The sequence below is a fragment of the Eschrichtius robustus genome, chromosome 12, assembly GCF_028021215.1.
Source record: "Eschrichtius robustus isolate mEscRob2 chromosome 12, mEscRob2.pri, whole genome shotgun sequence".
In the NCBI taxonomy this organism is placed as follows: domain Eukaryota; kingdom Metazoa; phylum Chordata; class Mammalia; order Artiodactyla; family Eschrichtiidae; genus Eschrichtius; species Eschrichtius robustus.
The window spans coordinates 42,052,817-42,069,433 of NC_090835.1; the positions used below are offsets into that span (position 1 = coordinate 42,052,817).

General features: G+C 53.6%; 1 protein-coding gene across 5 annotated transcripts in view; it reads left to right on the forward strand.

The window, feature by feature from the left end:
• Positions 1-16,617, forward strand: part of FYCO1 (FYVE and coiled-coil domain autophagy adaptor 1) — an 86,467-nt gene that overhangs the window by 31,810 nt on the left and 38,040 nt on the right. For 4 of the 5 annotated variants that reach the window (XM_068559336.1, XM_068559337.1, XM_068559339.1 and 1 more), the window contains 8 exons: positions 240-330; positions 1,290-3,734; positions 4,794-4,886; positions 5,588-5,706; positions 7,874-8,041; positions 9,988-10,137; positions 10,900-11,111; positions 12,531-12,675. In XM_068559336.1, coding sequence (XP_068415437.1) covers positions 240-330; positions 1,290-3,734; positions 4,794-4,886; positions 5,588-5,706; positions 7,874-8,041; positions 9,988-10,137; positions 10,900-11,111; positions 12,531-12,675 — 3,423 coding nt within the window. Of the gene's footprint in view, positions 1-239; positions 331-1,289; positions 3,735-4,793; positions 4,887-5,587; positions 5,707-7,873; positions 8,042-9,987; positions 10,138-10,899; positions 11,112-12,530; positions 12,676-13,546; positions 13,974-16,617 lie in introns of those variants that run through there. The other variant, XM_068559338.1, reaches the window with a different exon arrangement.

Below are 16,617 nucleotides of genomic sequence, written 5' to 3' on the forward strand. Positions count from 1 at the left end.
GCGGGGTCCAGCTGCTACGACCAACCTGAATGTGTGCTTTGGTGGAAATTGTTGGACTTTGCCCTCTTACTGGACCTGGGAGGGCACTGCCCCTACCACCACCTGGTTGCCTAGTGACAACCAAGGCCTCCCCAAGTGTGTGTGTGTTTGAGTGTGTGTGTGTGTGTGTGTGTGTGTGTGTGTGTGTGTGTGTGTGTTTCCTGCTCTGATGCAGGCATGTCTGTTTTGCGGCCCAACAGGAGGACCCTGGGCACTGGCTCTTCTGCTTACCTATGGAGACCCCCCAGCCGAAGCTCCAGCATGAGCAGTTTGGTGAGCAGCTACCTGCAGGTAATGCCGAGAAGGCTGGGGACTCGCTCTCTGTCATGTCAACCAGGGCACGTTCTTGCCCCTCCCAGCTCAGGGGGATGTTCTCAGACGCCTGGTGTTCCAGCCCAAGCGATATAACCCCTCAGTCCTACCCACTGTTTCCTCGAGTCCAGGTTTTTACAACCAAAAGGAATTTAGGCCTTTTAAAAAATAAATCCTTTTAAAAGCTTTTTAAAGTGTTTCAGAAGAAGTGGTTTGGCACTCTGGTTAAAAGTGGCAAGGTCAAATCCTGACTGTCACTCGCCCCCTGTGTGACCCTGGGAAGGTGACCTACCCGGTCGAAACTTGACCTCTCTCATCTGTAAAATCTCATACCAGCCTGTAAGGTGGTTGTAGGGAGTAAATGAGGGCACACACGCACAGTGCTTAAGGGCTTGGCACAGGCTAGTGCTCAGTAAACGTTAGTACGTCGGGTCAGTTTCATTAATTTTGTTAGAAATGTGAATTATCGTATAGTTTAATGGGAAAGAACACTGAAATTAATCAGCAAAGCAATATAAGACGAATCAGTATAAGAAGCATTAAGAGTAGCATTTTTACCCTATTTTGTGATTTAATTGCAACAGGAATCGTGGGTGCAGTGCAGTGGGTAAGCAGTAGTTTACATATAACATCATTTCCCTAAGAACCAGCATCCATTATGTTACCAAAGCTACAGGAGGCTGAATGGGAAAGGCAAGTTCTGCGTCTCAGTGGAGCTCACACGTGTGACGTTGCGTCATATTTTAGGATGTGCTACTGACCTCCTCTGGCAGATGCTTTGAGCAAAGGGGTTCTGGTCCTTTGAATAGCTCGATAGACTAACCTTAGGTCATGTAATTGCTGTATTTTTACTTCTGTTCTCATTAAATTCTAAAGTTTTGCCAAGCAGCCATGTAGCTTCATCCCCAAGCCACCTGTTTTTCGTGTTTCCTCCCCAGACTCAGGAGATGGCCTCCCACCTTGACCTGAGCAACCCCTTAAACCACGAGGCACTGGAGGGCTTTGACGAGTTGCGGCTGGAGCTGGACCAGCTGGAGGTGCGGGAGAAGCAGCTGAAGGAGCAGATGCAGCAGCGGGACCGAGAGAACGAGGAGCTGAGGGCGGCCGTCAGCCTGCGTGGAGAGCAGCTGCAGGCAGAGAGAGAGAGGGGCCGCGCCGCCACCGAGGACAACCTTCGCCTCGCCGGTATGGTGGCCGCGCTCCGGAAGCAGTGGGAAGTCACCCAGGCCACACAGAACACTGTGAAGGAGCTGCAGATGTGCCTGCAGGCCCTGGAGCTGGGGGCCTCGGAGAAGGAGGAGGATTACCGCTCAGCCCTGCGGCGGCTGGAGTCCCTACTGCAGCCCCTGGCTCGGGAGCTCGAGGCCACACGTGACTCCCTGGGCAGGAAGGACCAGCGCTCAGCTGATGTCCCAGACCAGCTGGGTGCAGCCGAGCAGAAGGCTGATGTGGCACTGGATGCAAAGGGGCGGCAAAAGCGCATCCCCAGTGACTCGCCCCTGGAGACTCAGGAGCTGGGGGAGAAGGTCCTGGAAAGGGAGAGCACCTGGGTCCAGGAGCTCAGCAGGCAGCAGAGCACCCAGCTGGAGCAGCTGGCCAAAGAGCTGGAGCAGCTGGCCAAAGAGCTGCAGCTGAAGGAGGAGGCCCGGGCCAGCCTGGAGCGCCTGGTGGAGGAGATGGCCCCGCTCCGGGAAGAGCTGTCCAGGAAGGGGCAGGAGGCAGCCCAGCTCCAGCGTCAGCTGCAGGAGTCGTTGGCCCACTTGAGCTCCCTGGAGGACGAGCTCGCGGAGGGGCGGCGGCAGGAGCAGCGGCGGCAGGAGGAGAAGGAGCTGCTGGAGCAGGAGGCCAGGTCCCTGACGCGGCAGCTGCAGCTCCTGGAGACCCAGCTGGCCCAGGTGAGCCAGCACGTGAGTGACCTGGAGGAGCAGAGGAAGCAGCTCATCCAGGACAAAGACCGCCTCAGCCAGAGGGTGGGGGCGCTGGAGCGACTCGCTGCGCAGTCCGGCCCAGAGCTGCCCGTGGCGGCTGAGGAGCGCGAGGCTCTGAGCTCCACCCTGCAGCAGGCCTGTGAGAAGCTGGAGGAGAAGCTGGAGGAGGAGCCGCGGGGCCCGTGGGAGGAACAGGTGGACGATCCCAGGATGCAAGGGGCCGGCCAGGAGAAGAAGCTCCAGCAGGCCAACAGGGAGCTGGAGAAGGAGCTGCAGAATGTGGTGGAGCGCAACCAGCTGTTGGAGGATAAGCTTCAGGCCCTGCAGGCTGACTATCAAGCGCTGCAGCAGCGCGAGGCGGCCATCCAGGGCTCCCTGGCCTCCCTGCAGTCAGAGCAGGCCAGCATCCGGCGCATGGGAGACCAGATGGAGGCAAGCCTCCTGGCTGTGAAGAAGGCCAAGGAGACCATGAGGGCCCATGTGGCTGAGAAGGAGGCTGCCCTGCAAAGCAAGGAGGCCGAATGCCAACAGCTGCGGGAGCAGGTGGAGCAGTGCCGGCAGCTGGCAGAGGCCCGGGTGGGGGAGCTCAGAGCGCTTGAGGACCGTTGCCGCCATCAGACCCAGCTGATCGAGACCCTCACGGCAGACAAAAGCCAGCAGGGGTCCAGCACACCTCAAGACCACGCGTCCCAGGAGCTAGCAGCCCAGCTGGCCCTGTCTCAGGCGCAGCTGGAGAGCCAGCAGGGGGAGGCCCAGAGACTGCAGGCTGGGGTGCTGGACCTCCAGGCCAAGCTGCAGGCAGCCCTGGGTGACCGGGAGAAGGTGCAGAGCCAGCTGAGCGTGGCCGAGGCCGCTCTGAGGGAGCACAAGGCCCTCGTGCAGCAACTGAAGGAGCAGAACAAAGCCCTCAACAGGGCCCACGTCCAGGAGCTGCTGCAGTGCTCGGAGCGTGAAGGGGCACTGCAGGAGGAGAGGGCCGGAGAGACCCAGCGGAGGGAGGAGGAGCTCCAAGTAGTGTGGGAGGAGCTGTCCCAGGCAAAAGGCGGCTCCAAGGAGGCTCAGCTAGAACATGCTGAGCTGCAGAAGCAGCCGCACCGGGCCAACACGGATATGGCCGAGCTCGGCATCCAGGTCTGCGCGCTGACCGCGGAGAAAGAGCCGGTGGAGGGGGCGCTGGCCCACGCCATGCAAGAGCTCCAGGATGCCAAGGAGGCATCCTCCAAGGAGCTGGAGGGCCTGGAACACCAAGTGGCAGGGCTGCGGCGAGAGAAGGAGAGCTTGCAGGGGAAGCTGAAGGCAGCTGAGGAGGCAGCTGGCTCACTGCCTGGCCTGCAGGCCCAGCTGGCCCAGGCCGAGCAGCAGGCCCAGAGCATCCGGGAGACTGCACGCCAGGAGCTCGACACCCTCAAGTTCCAGCTGAGCACCGAGATCATGGACTACCAGAGCAGACTTAAGGTAACCCTCACCTTGACCGTCTGAGCTGCACCTGTCTCCTGCGGCAGGGCCTGGTGGGTCCATGAGTGGTTGGGATGCACCTTCGGCCAGGTGGCACATGAGGGCCCAAGAATGTCCTGGGGGCCCAGGCCAACATGGTCTCGTCCTGGTGTCATAGCTCACAGCATCCTTCTCCCTGCAGGAACATGTTAGGGACACAGCATTGGAGAGGGATGCCTTAACCCAGACGTCTAAATTTAAGGCCATTACAGACAAGTTTGGCCCACACAGAATTTTTTTTTAACTTAGTAGCCAACATTTCAAGAGCAGGGTGTTTATAGATTCCATTTTTGGACTTCTTTTGAAATCTTGGGAGTTCCTAAAGCCTGTGCTCTCATTCCTACGTGGCAGCAGTCAGCAGGAGCTGGGTGGGGACTGCCCACTTTAAGGAAGCGTGCATCCTCTGCTATTTTCCTTGCACTCGTTTATGTATTTGTCCAGCCCCTTTTGGCATGTGAGTTCCTGACTGCCTCAAGTCCTGTCCCTGGATTCTCTGTCCCTTCAGGTGCCTCCTGATAGCAGAGCAGTTGTAGGAAACCAACTCAATTCATTTTCACAGAGCCCTTGGGATAGACAAGCTTATGAGAACAGTGTTTACCGTGTGTCTTGAACTGCAGAGAAAAAGGGTTAAGAGTGAGGACACAGGCAGACGTCTGCGGGGCTTTGGCTTCTGATGTGTCTGTCTGCTTCTGGGTCTGTGCACTCAGACCACTCCTGACCTCTCTCTTAGGCAACTACTGCATTCCCACAGATGTGCCTCCCACCTTGTGTCACCCCACCCCTTGCAGTTCCGTGTGGCTCATACTCCACCCTTTCCTTGGCAGAAATGAAATTCTAAGTTTGGGGGCCAAGCTAAGTCTCTTGGCTTGACGGGATTGTGTTACCAGGGAAGCCCAAAGTTTATTGAGTTTGGGAGAAAAAGAGAGAGGTAGCTTGTTTTCACCCATTTTGGGGGAATGGGGCCGAGGGAGTCTCAGAACAAGGACCCCACTTTTCTGATCCCTTTCTCATCCTCTCCAGACCTCCAGTGAAGAATGCAGGAGCCTCAGGGGCCAGTTGGAGGAGCAAGGTCGGCAGCTACAGGCCGCCGAGGAGGCTGTGGGGAAGCTGAAGGTAAGCCTGGCCCCTGAGGCCCAGGGGCGGTGCTCCTGTGAGCCCTGAGCAGCGGCCGGCCCATCGTTCGCCTGGTCGTTCCACTCCCAGGGTGTGGGCCTGTCGAGGAAGGGGATGTGGCTTGGCTTTCATTGGACCATCAGAGAGGCCTCCCTGCAGGAGTTCCAGTGCCCTGGCTAAAGCTGCCGTCGGCTCACCTTTGCAGACAACCTGAGTCTGTGTCATGGCTCTTCCACTCCCTGGACACCTGGCTAGAGCTGTCAAGTGTGTTTTTCACCGCCCCTGTGTCTTATGGAAAGGAAATAAGTCATCCCCCTCTGCAGATGCTCTCCAAGTCAGTGTTTCTGACGTGAGCCAGAGCAGGGATGGGACTGAAACCCGTCTTCAGGGCAGTGACTTTTTTCAGTGACTCCTGTACCCTGCCACCCCACCTCTACCCCCACCCTGGAGATTCTGGTACCTGCTGCCCCTCCAGCCACCACAACCGGTTGCAGCTGATGCTTGAGGGACATAATTACAAATGGGAGTCTGTCATACTCCACACACATACTAGTTCATGGTCTCTTGAACCTGAAAACAGACAAAAGCCCCTCCTGTTAGAAGTGCGCCAGCCAGATGGGGTGGGGAGCATGCCAGTCACTTGATGGCATCTTGCGTGGGCTTCTGCAACCGAGCGTCTTCTCCCTGCTGTCCTGTTCCAGGCTGCCCAGGCCGATGCAGCGGAGAAGCTGAGCTGCACCAGCAAGCACCTTGCCGAGTGCCAGGCCGCCATGCTGAGAAAGGATGAGGAGGGGGCCGCCCTGCGCCAAGACTTGGACAGGTTAGTTACACGGTCCACCCACGCGGCCAGTGAGAGAGTCCTCAAGGGAAGGGGTGTTTGGTACAGTCATTTAGAGAGTCAACCACTCATATCAGGTTAAAGAAGCCCTTTTGCAAGAAAAGCCACAGACTCATAAAGTGCTTATGTCAGAAGCATGCCACAGAGAACCTTGGCAATCTGCCTGTCACAAGCCTATAGAAGGCTGCAGAGACCCTTTCTCTTAATTCCATTGTCTTATCTCTAGCAGGGCATATTTCAGTTCAGTAACTTCATGCTTTGGTAAAACTAAAATGAAATAAAAGCTGGGAGATAATCATGGTACTACTAACAGCAGACATTTAAGTAATGCCTAAAATGTGGCAGGTACCGTTTTAAATACTTGGTGTTTATTTGCCCATTTAATCCTCCCAACGGTCCTGTGAGGATGGTATTATTATTTATCCCATTTCATAGATGAGGAAAACAAGGCTCAGAGGAGTGAAGTCACTTTCCCAGGGTCACACAGTGTGTAAGTGGTGATGGCAGGATTGGAACTCAGAACATTTGGCTGCAGAGTCTTTGTCTCAACAACTACCCTAAAAAATATATAGACAGATAGTTTTGTGTTTTGTTTTGTTTTGTTTTAGGGTACTGGTGTGTGAGTATTGTGTGTGCATGTTTCCCCCCCTGTGTGTTTTGACTTGGGTTCTTCATTTCCTCTGTGAAATGAGAGGCTGCGGGGTTAGGTGTGAGGTTCTCCCAAGCTCATCTGAGAGTGAGTGAGCGAGCCAGGGAGCAGGACCGGCTTGTCTTCCTGGAGACTCTCTGGTGCCGTGTCTGTGGAGAGCACGTTGTGCTGTCACCCTTTTATCGTAATTTTTTTTTAACCTTAAAGTATGGCCCTACCTGTGTCCAACCCCAAGACCTCTTCATCTTCAGGCTTGGGGGCCACCCGGAATTGTGAGCATCAGCAGCCCACTGTCTGGTGATGGGGCCAAACTGGTCCTGTAGGGGATGCTGGGACCTGATTGCATGTGTGCTCCCAGCAAAAACAGACACACCACATTCTCCCGAGGCTTTAACTTTTCCACCCATCTCCTACCATCTGCTTCTAGGCCTGGGCCCAGGCTCAATGGGAGATCCAGACCACACTGGATGTTTAGTAACCTCAGTGTACATTTCTTCTCATCTGACTCTTCTCAGCTGACTCCTTACAAAGTTTGAATCCTATAGGACTCTGGCTGCCCTTAGCCAGGTGGTGTTCATGTGACAATTTAAGTAGAACCTCCTAAGTTGGTGGCATTTTTTTAATGCTATAACTCTGTGGGTGGGTGTGTGTCTGTGTGTACCCGAGATCATTTTGGAGGACAGTGTCTAGTAAAAAACCTCCTGACAACTTTATACTGGACATGGAAAGGCTGGATTAGATACAGATTAATTAGTCTTGCACAGCCCTCTGTTTTAATGGAGCTGTTATGAAAGCCTTGCTTTGTAAGGCATCCTTGGAAAACCACTGCCTTAGGGGACAGGTGAGCTGAAAGAGAAGTGGGCAAGGGCGGGAAGACCGTGCTTCAGCCGGCCCCTCTGCTGCAGCTTGAGGCTCCGAAGCACCCAGAACAGGATTCCTTAGGCCTCAGGGTTGTCAGGTTGAACGCCTTGCAGTGTAGATTGAGTGCCTGCTGTGTGCCCCATGCCAAGCCCCATGTGTAGAGTCCCAAAGACACATGGAAGATAGGCGCTCCTCTGTGTGGTCATCTCCAGGAAGCTACGCCTCTGTTCTTTCTCTCCTGGCTCCTTTTTCCTCTTGTGTATACTGCCATCACCAGCCCATGCACTTAACCCATTGGGCTCCTCTCAAAGCCTCAGTCTCTGCCCAAGAACCAAGTGGTGCAGAGTTTGACGCACCTGGGGTGCTCCTAGTGACCTGAGGTCAACCTCCTCTCCCAAATGTCCCTTGTATTTGTTGTGAGGGGTAGTGGTGTGTGAAGAGTTTGGGTGTGTGAGGGAAGTTTTGAAGGCTTAAGAGAGTGTACAGCCTGTGAGTGGGGCAGTGCCAGGTGGCTCCCCCCATGAAGGGGAAAGACTGGTAGGGCAGCAGGACCCCCCATTAGAGGCCTGGGTTAGCCCAGAGGCACGGGGGAAGCTGGAAGTAGTGGGTAGTAAGGAAAACTTACTGCTCCTCCACCAGGACCCAGAAGGAACTTGAAAAAGCCACGACAAAGATCCAGGAGTATTACAATAGACTCTGCCAGGAGGCGACAGACAGGGAGAAGAATGACCAGAAGATGCTTGCTGACCTGGATGACCTGAATAGAACCAAGAAGTACCTGGAGGAGCGGCTGATAGAGCTGCTCAGGTGAGTGTCAAACAAGGGGCCAGGGGCTCCCCGCAAGCTTGGCTTTTCTTTAAAGAAATGCAACTGTTCTTGAAAGGACTCTTCAAGGGAAATGGGCCCCTGTCTGCTTGTGTTCTGTTGTAAGCGCCCACACATGTGAACAGGGTCTGCTCAGGCCCTTGGCAGCCTTGCTCCTGGTCCGTGTTTTCTTATTGCTATGCTAACAGTTTTCAAAATCTCCATGTGCTCAGCCACAAGAGTGACAATCAGAGATGTTTAATATCCTCAGGGACTTCTCCATTCCCTTGTCCCTCTCTCATGAGCCCTTTTCTCCTTCTCCTCCATCCCACTCTCCCCAGCACCTGGGCCCCCAAACTCCAGTGCCTGCAGGTAGCAGACAGTGATGTAAATGTGTGAACCGGGCCAGGACGGGGGCTCTGAGAAACCGGAGGACATGGCCTGCCCTGCTCTTGCTGACTGTTGCCCCACAGGCATCGAGTCCAGGGTTGCCAGGTCACGTTACTTCTTAAGAGAAGGTGGAAATCTGGATTTTTATGTGAAATTGGCCTGACTTTTAAATGTTGACAAGTCATTCAAAAAGTTTTTAAAGGTTTTTGTATGGAATTTTTTTTTGGCTGCGCCTGGCTGCTTGTGGGATCTTAGTTCCCCAACCAGGGATCAAACCCACGCCCCCTGCAGTGGAAACGTGGAGTCTTAACTACTGGACCTCCAGGGAAGTCCCGGAAATTTTCAAAAATACAAAAATAGGATAGCAAAATGCACTGTTGTGTACCTGTCACCCAGCTTCAACATTATTCAGCTCATGACCAGTCTTGTATCATCCAAGAGTCCTACCGATTTCCCCCACCTCCTCAGATGATTTTGAAGCAAATCCCAGACATCCTATCATCTCATCCACAAGTATTTTGATACGTACCTCTCCAACACAAGGACTCTATTTTAAACAACCACAGCATCATTACCGCGCTTGAAAATTAACTAATTCCCAATATCATCAAGTGTCTAGTCAGTTTGAAATTTTTCTAATTGCTTTATAATTTTTTCTAATCAGGATCTATATTAGATCTATACATTGCATGGTGATATGTTTCTTAGATCTCTCTTACTTAGTCATGGTTCCCCCACCATCTCTCTCTCTCTTTTTTTTTCCTTTGCAGTTTACTTTTAAAGAAAGCAGGCCATTCATCTGGTAGAGTTTCCCATAGCCTGGACTCTTCTGATTGCATGCCCATGGTGTCATTTAACGTGTTCTTCCATCCTCTGTGTTTCCTATAGCCCCGAAAATTAATAGCAGTTTTAAGGAAGGCTTTATACACATCTTCCCTGGTGCATCAGGCACATTCAGATGCTGCTAGAGCCTCCTGAAAATCCTGCCACTTTTTTCAGTGTGCTTGCTTCCTGTAGTGGCTGTGCTGTCTCTCTAAGGAGTGGAGGAGGTCAACATCCCATCGGATTTTCAGGAAAAGCTCGACTCTCCTCCATTAATTGTTACTTAAACCATAAAAACATGAAGGATCCCGAGCACATTTAAGATTTGGGTTCTTGGGCTCACAGCACACAGACTGTCATGTAATCATGGCAGCACGTGACAGCTTAAACTCCCAGTGGCCACATGCACTGTCATTTAGACATCTGAGCAGCTGGTGACCCTTGTCAGTGCCAGCAGGTCTCTGCAGTTGCCAGAGCCCTTTATGGACATCGCAGGCCCCCCGTACCTTCACACGTGTGGTGTCAGATGAGGACTTACACGTTGGGAGGCTCCTGCTGAGTCTGGGACTGGTGTGGGGTGACAGAGGAGACCTAGACTGGGGGGTTATTTGCAAGGTAAAAGTGAATTCTCCTTGTGTTTTGGGAAATTCGGAAGCAGTCTTTTGAAATGAACCAGAGATAATTCTGTTGTTTTCATGGATTCTTTCTTCTGTTTTTCTAATGCGGCTTTTTCCCAGGGACAAGGATGCTCTCTGGCAGAAGTCAGATGCCCTGGAATTCCAACAGAAGCTCAGTGCTGAGGAGAGGTGGCTGGGGGACACGGAGGCGAACTACTGCTTTGACTGCAAGCGGGAGTTCAGCTGGATGGTGCGGCGGCACCACTGCAGGTCAGCAGGCGGCTTGCGGGCAGGGCCCAGCACTAGAGCAGACGCCTCTGAACGAGGACTCCGTGGCAGGCGTTGGCACCTCAGCCAACTGTCTAGGAAGAGCACGTTGCCTCTTAGTTTCAAGGGAACCAGTTGAGGAGGGTATGTTAGGCAGGGTCTCAGCAGGACACTCAGGGATCCCCGAAAGGGAAGAGAGTTTAATACAGGGGTTGTAGGCAGAGTTAAGGGGACTCACAGGGATGTAGAGCACCCAGAGACCCAACCCCTGACCCTCTCTTGGCCTGCAGGGGTCAGAGGGGAAACGAAACCCAGAGAGAGCAGGGGCTGAGGCTTCACCGGAGGAACACAGAGCAAAGACCCCCCACCCCCCAGGGCCCAAAGAAGGGCAGACAGGAATGAATCTTGGGTTGGGGTGGGGTCAGATGGAGAACGGTCAGCACAGCGGGATGGGGTCTGTGGTCTCTTAGAGCCCAGCCCCCGAGGCCTGGAATGCACACCTGCATCGTTGCGTCAGGGAAGGGGGCTTGGCCTGCCTCCCAGGACCCTAGGAAGTAAAAGTGTCTCCCATCAGGCTTACCAAGATGGCTTTCTTGGAATCTTATGAGATAAGCCTTCAGGCCTCACTCTAGAGTGGGGGCAGAGCCAGGTCTGACAAGCCGTGTGGCGTCCAGAGCCCAGAACAGAGCCCGGTTCCGGTGCCGAGCAGGTCACTCGAGACCTCTAGTGCAGCGTCCTCAGGGCCCGTGCCTGTGTCGTCCCCAGGATATGCGGTCACATCTTCTGTTACTACTGCTGCAACAACTACGCTGTGAGCAAGCACAGCAGCAAGAAGGAGCGCTGCTGCCAGGCCTGCTTCCAGAAGCTGAGCGAGGGCCCCGGGTCCCCCGACAGCACCAGCTCGGGCACCAGCCAGGGAGAGCCCAGCCCCGCCCGGTCACCAGCCCAGGCCTCACCGCAAGCCACCAGAGGCCAAGGTCAGGCTCCGCCACTGCCCTCGGTGTTTTCCAGGTGCCACCCTCACTGCTACCCCACTGTGGCTGCTTAGCTGGAACATGCTTAGTTCAGTGTTTTCCACACTTAGGCACTAAAAAGGTAGTACCACCAATCTGAGACTTTCTTTTTGATGTAATTAGGATCGAAGGAGAATTGAAAAGGGAATAACTTTCTCCTGGTATGATTCAGTGTTATTTAACGTGGGGTCTGTTTACTTCTCAACTCACATAGCACCAGTGGATCCCACAGCTTTGGAAAACGCTGTCTCCCAGGGCCCCAGCCCCATATCCAACCCTCTCTTTCAGGGTAACCAAAGGCCAGGAGTTGAGTGTGGAAACGAGCACATCCTTCCCTGTCTCCCTGTAGCTCACATTCTCTCTCGGCGGCCAAGAAGGGTGTATTCTCCTTCATGTCCTCTCACTCAGCTCAGTAAAAGGAAGCGGGATTTGGTTCCTGCTGCTTCTCAGCACAGCCTCGCAGACCAGCCCAGGCTGCCCTCTCAGGACTGGACTGTGGGTGTCTATTCTGAAGCACGGCCTGTCCCAGGAGCCATGCGGCAGGGCCTGCTGGGAACTTGTAACTCCCATGAACTGTTCTTCTTGCTGACCAGCCCAGGAATCTTCCCCTCGCCTGGCTCACTAGTGGGTGTTCCAGTGACGACAGAGGGTGGCATGGTGCCAGCATGCTGAGGTTGCTTGTTTTGATTTCTGACATTTCCTGTCTCCTCCTCTGTCTGTCTGTCTTACTTTCTGTCTTGTCTTTTTTCGTCTCAGGCCTGCCATCACATTTTCCATCACATGCAAAAGACTGCTTGTTGGCGGGGTCGGGGGTGACTAGCACAGCAGCATCGCACAGCATCCTTCCTACTGGGGAGCCTGCAAAGTTGGGCACAAGTCCCCTGGTCAGAAGCACAATGGCTGCTGTGCAGAGGGAGGTTCTTTTCCACCCCCCAGTGGATTGAGGTGAAAATGCAGGTCAGACAGAATCCTCCTCTCAAAGAGGCATGAGTGAGGTCTGTGTCTGCTGGAGCAAGGATTCAGCAGCACAGAAGTATGATTACCTTTTTGTTAGGTTCTTTCCTGATAAGATTTTGATAGGTTTTTTTCCTTCTAAATAAAGGGGCTCAGAGAACATGTAAGAGCTTAAAACCTCTCCACGCCACTGCCTAAGGGACTTCAGAGAAATCTCTTACATGGTGCATTCAGTTTCATCTGTAGTCCCCTCATCTGCTTTTCTGGAACATCCCAAGAGCCATTTCTCTCCATCTGGACAGAATAGCTGTCGGTTGAGTGAGCACTTAGAGTGTGTCCTGGTGGCTCGTCCCACATAGCTGCACTCCCTCCCCGTACTGTCCATGACTGTGCATTTCTTTTCTCTCCCGACCTGCCTCTGCACCCCAGGTGCTAACACAGACTGCCGGCCGCCAGACGATGCCGTGTTTGACATCATCACAGATGAGGAGTTGTGCCAGATACAGGAGTCCGGCTCCTCCTTGCCTGAAACACCCACCGAAACTGATTCTCTTGACCCAAACGTGGCTGAACAGTGAGTAGACATCACCTCCATTTCCTGAGTGCTCGTTAAGTGCCTGGCCTTGTGGTTTCTTATCAAAGGATTAGGAAAGCTCGGAAGCAGGATTGGCTGTCTTTGCTTAAGGGAAGGTGCCTGCAAACAGTGCTCGGGGCAGGGTGCCCTTGAGGAGCACCAGGGCTCCAGGAGTAGTCAGTGTTGAGCCTTGTCAGAGAGTTCCTGGGCGTGTCTGTCAGCGGTTCCCCTGATTTCAGCATCTCCAGGAAGGCCTTTCTTGGCTTAGGCGCCTGTATTAATCTGCTCAGGCCGCCATAACAAAATACCATTAAAAAAAAAAAAAAAATACCATAGACCAGGTGACTTAGACAACAGAAATCTATTTTCTCACAGTTCTGGAAGTCCAAGGCCAAGGTATCGGCAGGTTTGGTTTCCTGAGGCCTCTCCTTGGCTTGCAGACAGCTGCTATCTTCCTGTCTCTTAACATGGTCATGCCCGCTATGCATGTGCCACCCATGTCTCTCTGTGTTCTAATCTTTTCTTCTTATAAGGACACCAGTCAGATTGGATTAGGGCTCACCTTATTGGCCTCATTTTAACTAACTTACTTCTTTTAGGTCTTATCTCCAAAAACAGTCACATTCTGAGGTACTGGGCATTAAGACATCAACATATGAATTTAAGGGGGGGACACAATTCAGCGCATAAGAGCAGCGTTGGCTGGGCTGCTATAGCCACGCTCAGAGCAACGCACTGCTCTTTAAAAACCGTGTTCATCTTTTGGAACCACTCATCAGGCTTGGTAATGGTGCCACAAGATTAATTTCTGTTGTCTCAAGTAGATGTTTCTCTCAGAAGTCCTCTTTTTTTTTTTGGCTGCGCCATGCAGCATGCAGGATCTTAGTTCCCTAACCAGGGATCGAACCCGTGCCCCCTGCAGTGGAAGTGGGGAGTCTTAACAACTGGACTGCCAGGGACATCCACCGCAAAGTTCTAAAAGCAATAAAAATATAACCAAGTTTGTTACCCAGTGCTTTGTGGAACCCGAGGGACTTTCCCCTCCCCCAGCCCGTGCCTGCCCCATCACCAGTATCTTGTGCTGCTCTTAATCAGTGACCCAGACCCACCAAATGTTCCCGATGCCACAGATGGACAGCATCAGGCACAGGGGCGTCCTTTAGTACCGGCTCTCCATTGGCCCTCTCATTTTTCTGGGCCAGCTCTTTTCCAACAAGGCCTGTGAGGAGAGTCTGCAATGGCTAATTTCTAAATATATGAAGTAACTGCACAAAGTGCCATTGTATTAAAGTGTCAAGAGTTTAAGCCAGGGGACCCATGGGAAAAGTCAAGTTCCCCTCCATGGCAGCCTTGCTTGGTGTTTCTCGGCCCCTGTGGTCTGGCTTGACTGCGGTTCCTACAGCAAAGCACTGCCTGTTTAGAAGCTCAAGGGAGAATTGACATGGCTCCTGTGTCCAGACGTTCGTTGACTCACTTTCCATCCAGTTAGGGAGTTTTGTGATGCTCCTGCCGACTTGTATGGAGATCTCTGTTCCTCTATTCCTGCCCAGAGTTCAGAGGAAGGGCTGTCAGATTTATCATCCAGGATTTCTGCTGTGTGGGAGGAGATGCACTTAATCTTCGGGAGGTTCTCAGCGCAGGAGATTTTAGGCTCAAGTGTATGTCTCCATACTCTTCTGTTCTCTTGCTTGAGGGTGACTGACCTTGCCTCATGGATAAAGCCAGCCCCATCACCCAACCCAAGAAAGCCTCTGCTCACTGTGACCACGGGCCCTTTCTTTTCCTTCTGAAGCCTTTCCTGGCTGCGTGAGCCTCCAGCGTTCTCCCAACCCCCATGGTTCAGTGGTCCCCAGGGCACGTTCTGTTGCATTTGCACTAAGCCATACTCATGCCGTCGTCACCTGGCAACTCTTCACTGACTGTGCCTCAACTGCCGGCCAGGTGGGTGGGTGGGTAGGGGGTCCGGGGAGCAGGACCGGAAGCTCAGGGCCTGGGAGGATGACCTTGGGCTGTCACCTGCAAGAGGAAGTGCCATCCTGCAGCTCCCTCTTCCCTTCACCTTTCGCCTTCCCCTTTCTCAGTAGGAACAAAAGCAGAAGGTCTTCTGACCGCTGACAAATAAGTGTGTTTTTGGTCATGGGAAATCAGGAAGCGGTCCAAGGAAAGGAAACTGCCAGCATGCTGGCCTGCGGCCTCCAAGGGAGATCCAGGGCTAATGGATGGACCTGCAGTCCCCATGCATCATCTGTTTGGGTGAAGGGCCAGCCCTCCAAGTCAGTTCAGGGCCTGCCTTGTCTCACACCTTCCTTGTGAGTTAGCCGAAGACAGACCCCCGTGTCTCTGGTGGCTTTTTCTTATGTTCTTTTTCTTCCTAAGCTTAGGACCAATCAAAACCACCAGGAGTCTGAGAAACTCAGACAGGTTTGGCGGGGTGGTGGGGTGAGGGGTTGGTATAGAGCCTGGGTTTGTGTATACATCCCTGCCAAGACACTGAGAGAAAGAAATCAGCAAGTCCAAAGGAAGAAGTGGTCCAGGAGGGGTTAAAGGCTGTGAAAGCCCTGATGAGGGGGGGAAGGAGGCTGCCTGGAGGCAGTGTCTGTTGAGCACTTTCCCTGTGTAGCAGCTTTTGCACGTGACCTCACTTAGTCCCTGCCCAACCCTTCAAAGAGTAGGGATTATGGTCCCCATTTTACAGGTCAAGGTACTGAAGCTCAGGAGGGCAGGTAACTTTCTCAGGGTCAGGGGGCTGTAAGTGTTAGCACTGAGCTTTGTGCCCAGAACCCCTCCCTCCAGTCCACAGGCACGAGATTCATTTTGAAGAGTACAGCCCTCTTCTCCTGGTCCCGTTTCCCTATCTTCACATCAAACACCTGCCCACCTTCCCTGCCTCTTTGTCCATTCCTCCCCCGCCACACACACACATTCTCAGGACAAACACAGTTGTCTGCCTTGGCCCTCCTGGCCGTGATGGGACAGGAACAGGTCCCAGAATCCAGGCTCTCGGGGAGACCTGGCAGGATCCCGCAGATCCCTAAGCAGCCTCCCAGAGCCCCCCTGCACGTGGCTCAGGAGCACAGCCTGCCTCAAGTGGAGGGGCGGTATTCTCCAGAACCCTGCAGGTGTGCACACCCCTCCCCACAGTGACCCAGGCCCACCCTCAGCCATCTCCCTGACCAGGTGCCCAGCTGTTCTCAGGACCGAGGCAGGCAGAGGAGGAAAGAAACTGTCCTCCAGCAACAGGCCTGGCCTTGGGTCCCTTGGCCTCTGCTCTGCTTCCAGCAGCCATTCCCTCCTCCAGGCCCGGCCTCCCTTCTCGAGCAGACCGTGCCGATGAAGAGCTTGAGGTCCAGAGTCAGACACTCCTGGTCTGCTGCCTCCAGGTTCCCTGGCTTTGAGCACCGCAGCCCGCAAACTCGGTTCCCTCCCTCGTACAGAAGAGACAGGGACGGCACCTCTAGGGTTGTTAGGAGGATCAGACGGAAATGATGTGGAAAGCCTTCCACGGAATTGCGTGGTTTTGGTGATGTTTTCCCTGAGCTGTGAGGTCAAGGGCCACACTGTGGTGTCTACTGCCACGGGCCCTGGTTCCTTACATCTCGTAGCTCAGTGGTGTTCGCCAACGAAAATCCCGCCAGATGCCCAGATGATACTGAGCTCAAACTCACGCACAGAGACTGTCCCTGACCCACAGAGCATCTTTGCCAGTACTTGCTTTAGAACAGGTGCTCTGTGGTCAGAGTGCTTCGGGGATCTGTGGCAGGTTTATCACCAACCAGGAGATACAATACCTGGTATCTCAAACCGAGAACAGGATATGGTGATAACGGTTAAGGTTAGAAAGCCACCTTGTGATTGGGTTAACCTAGCATCTCCGCCTTCCGACAAGTACAGAGTTGTCAGGTACCCCGGGCCGTCTTAGCCAACATTTGGGGGAAGAGAAAG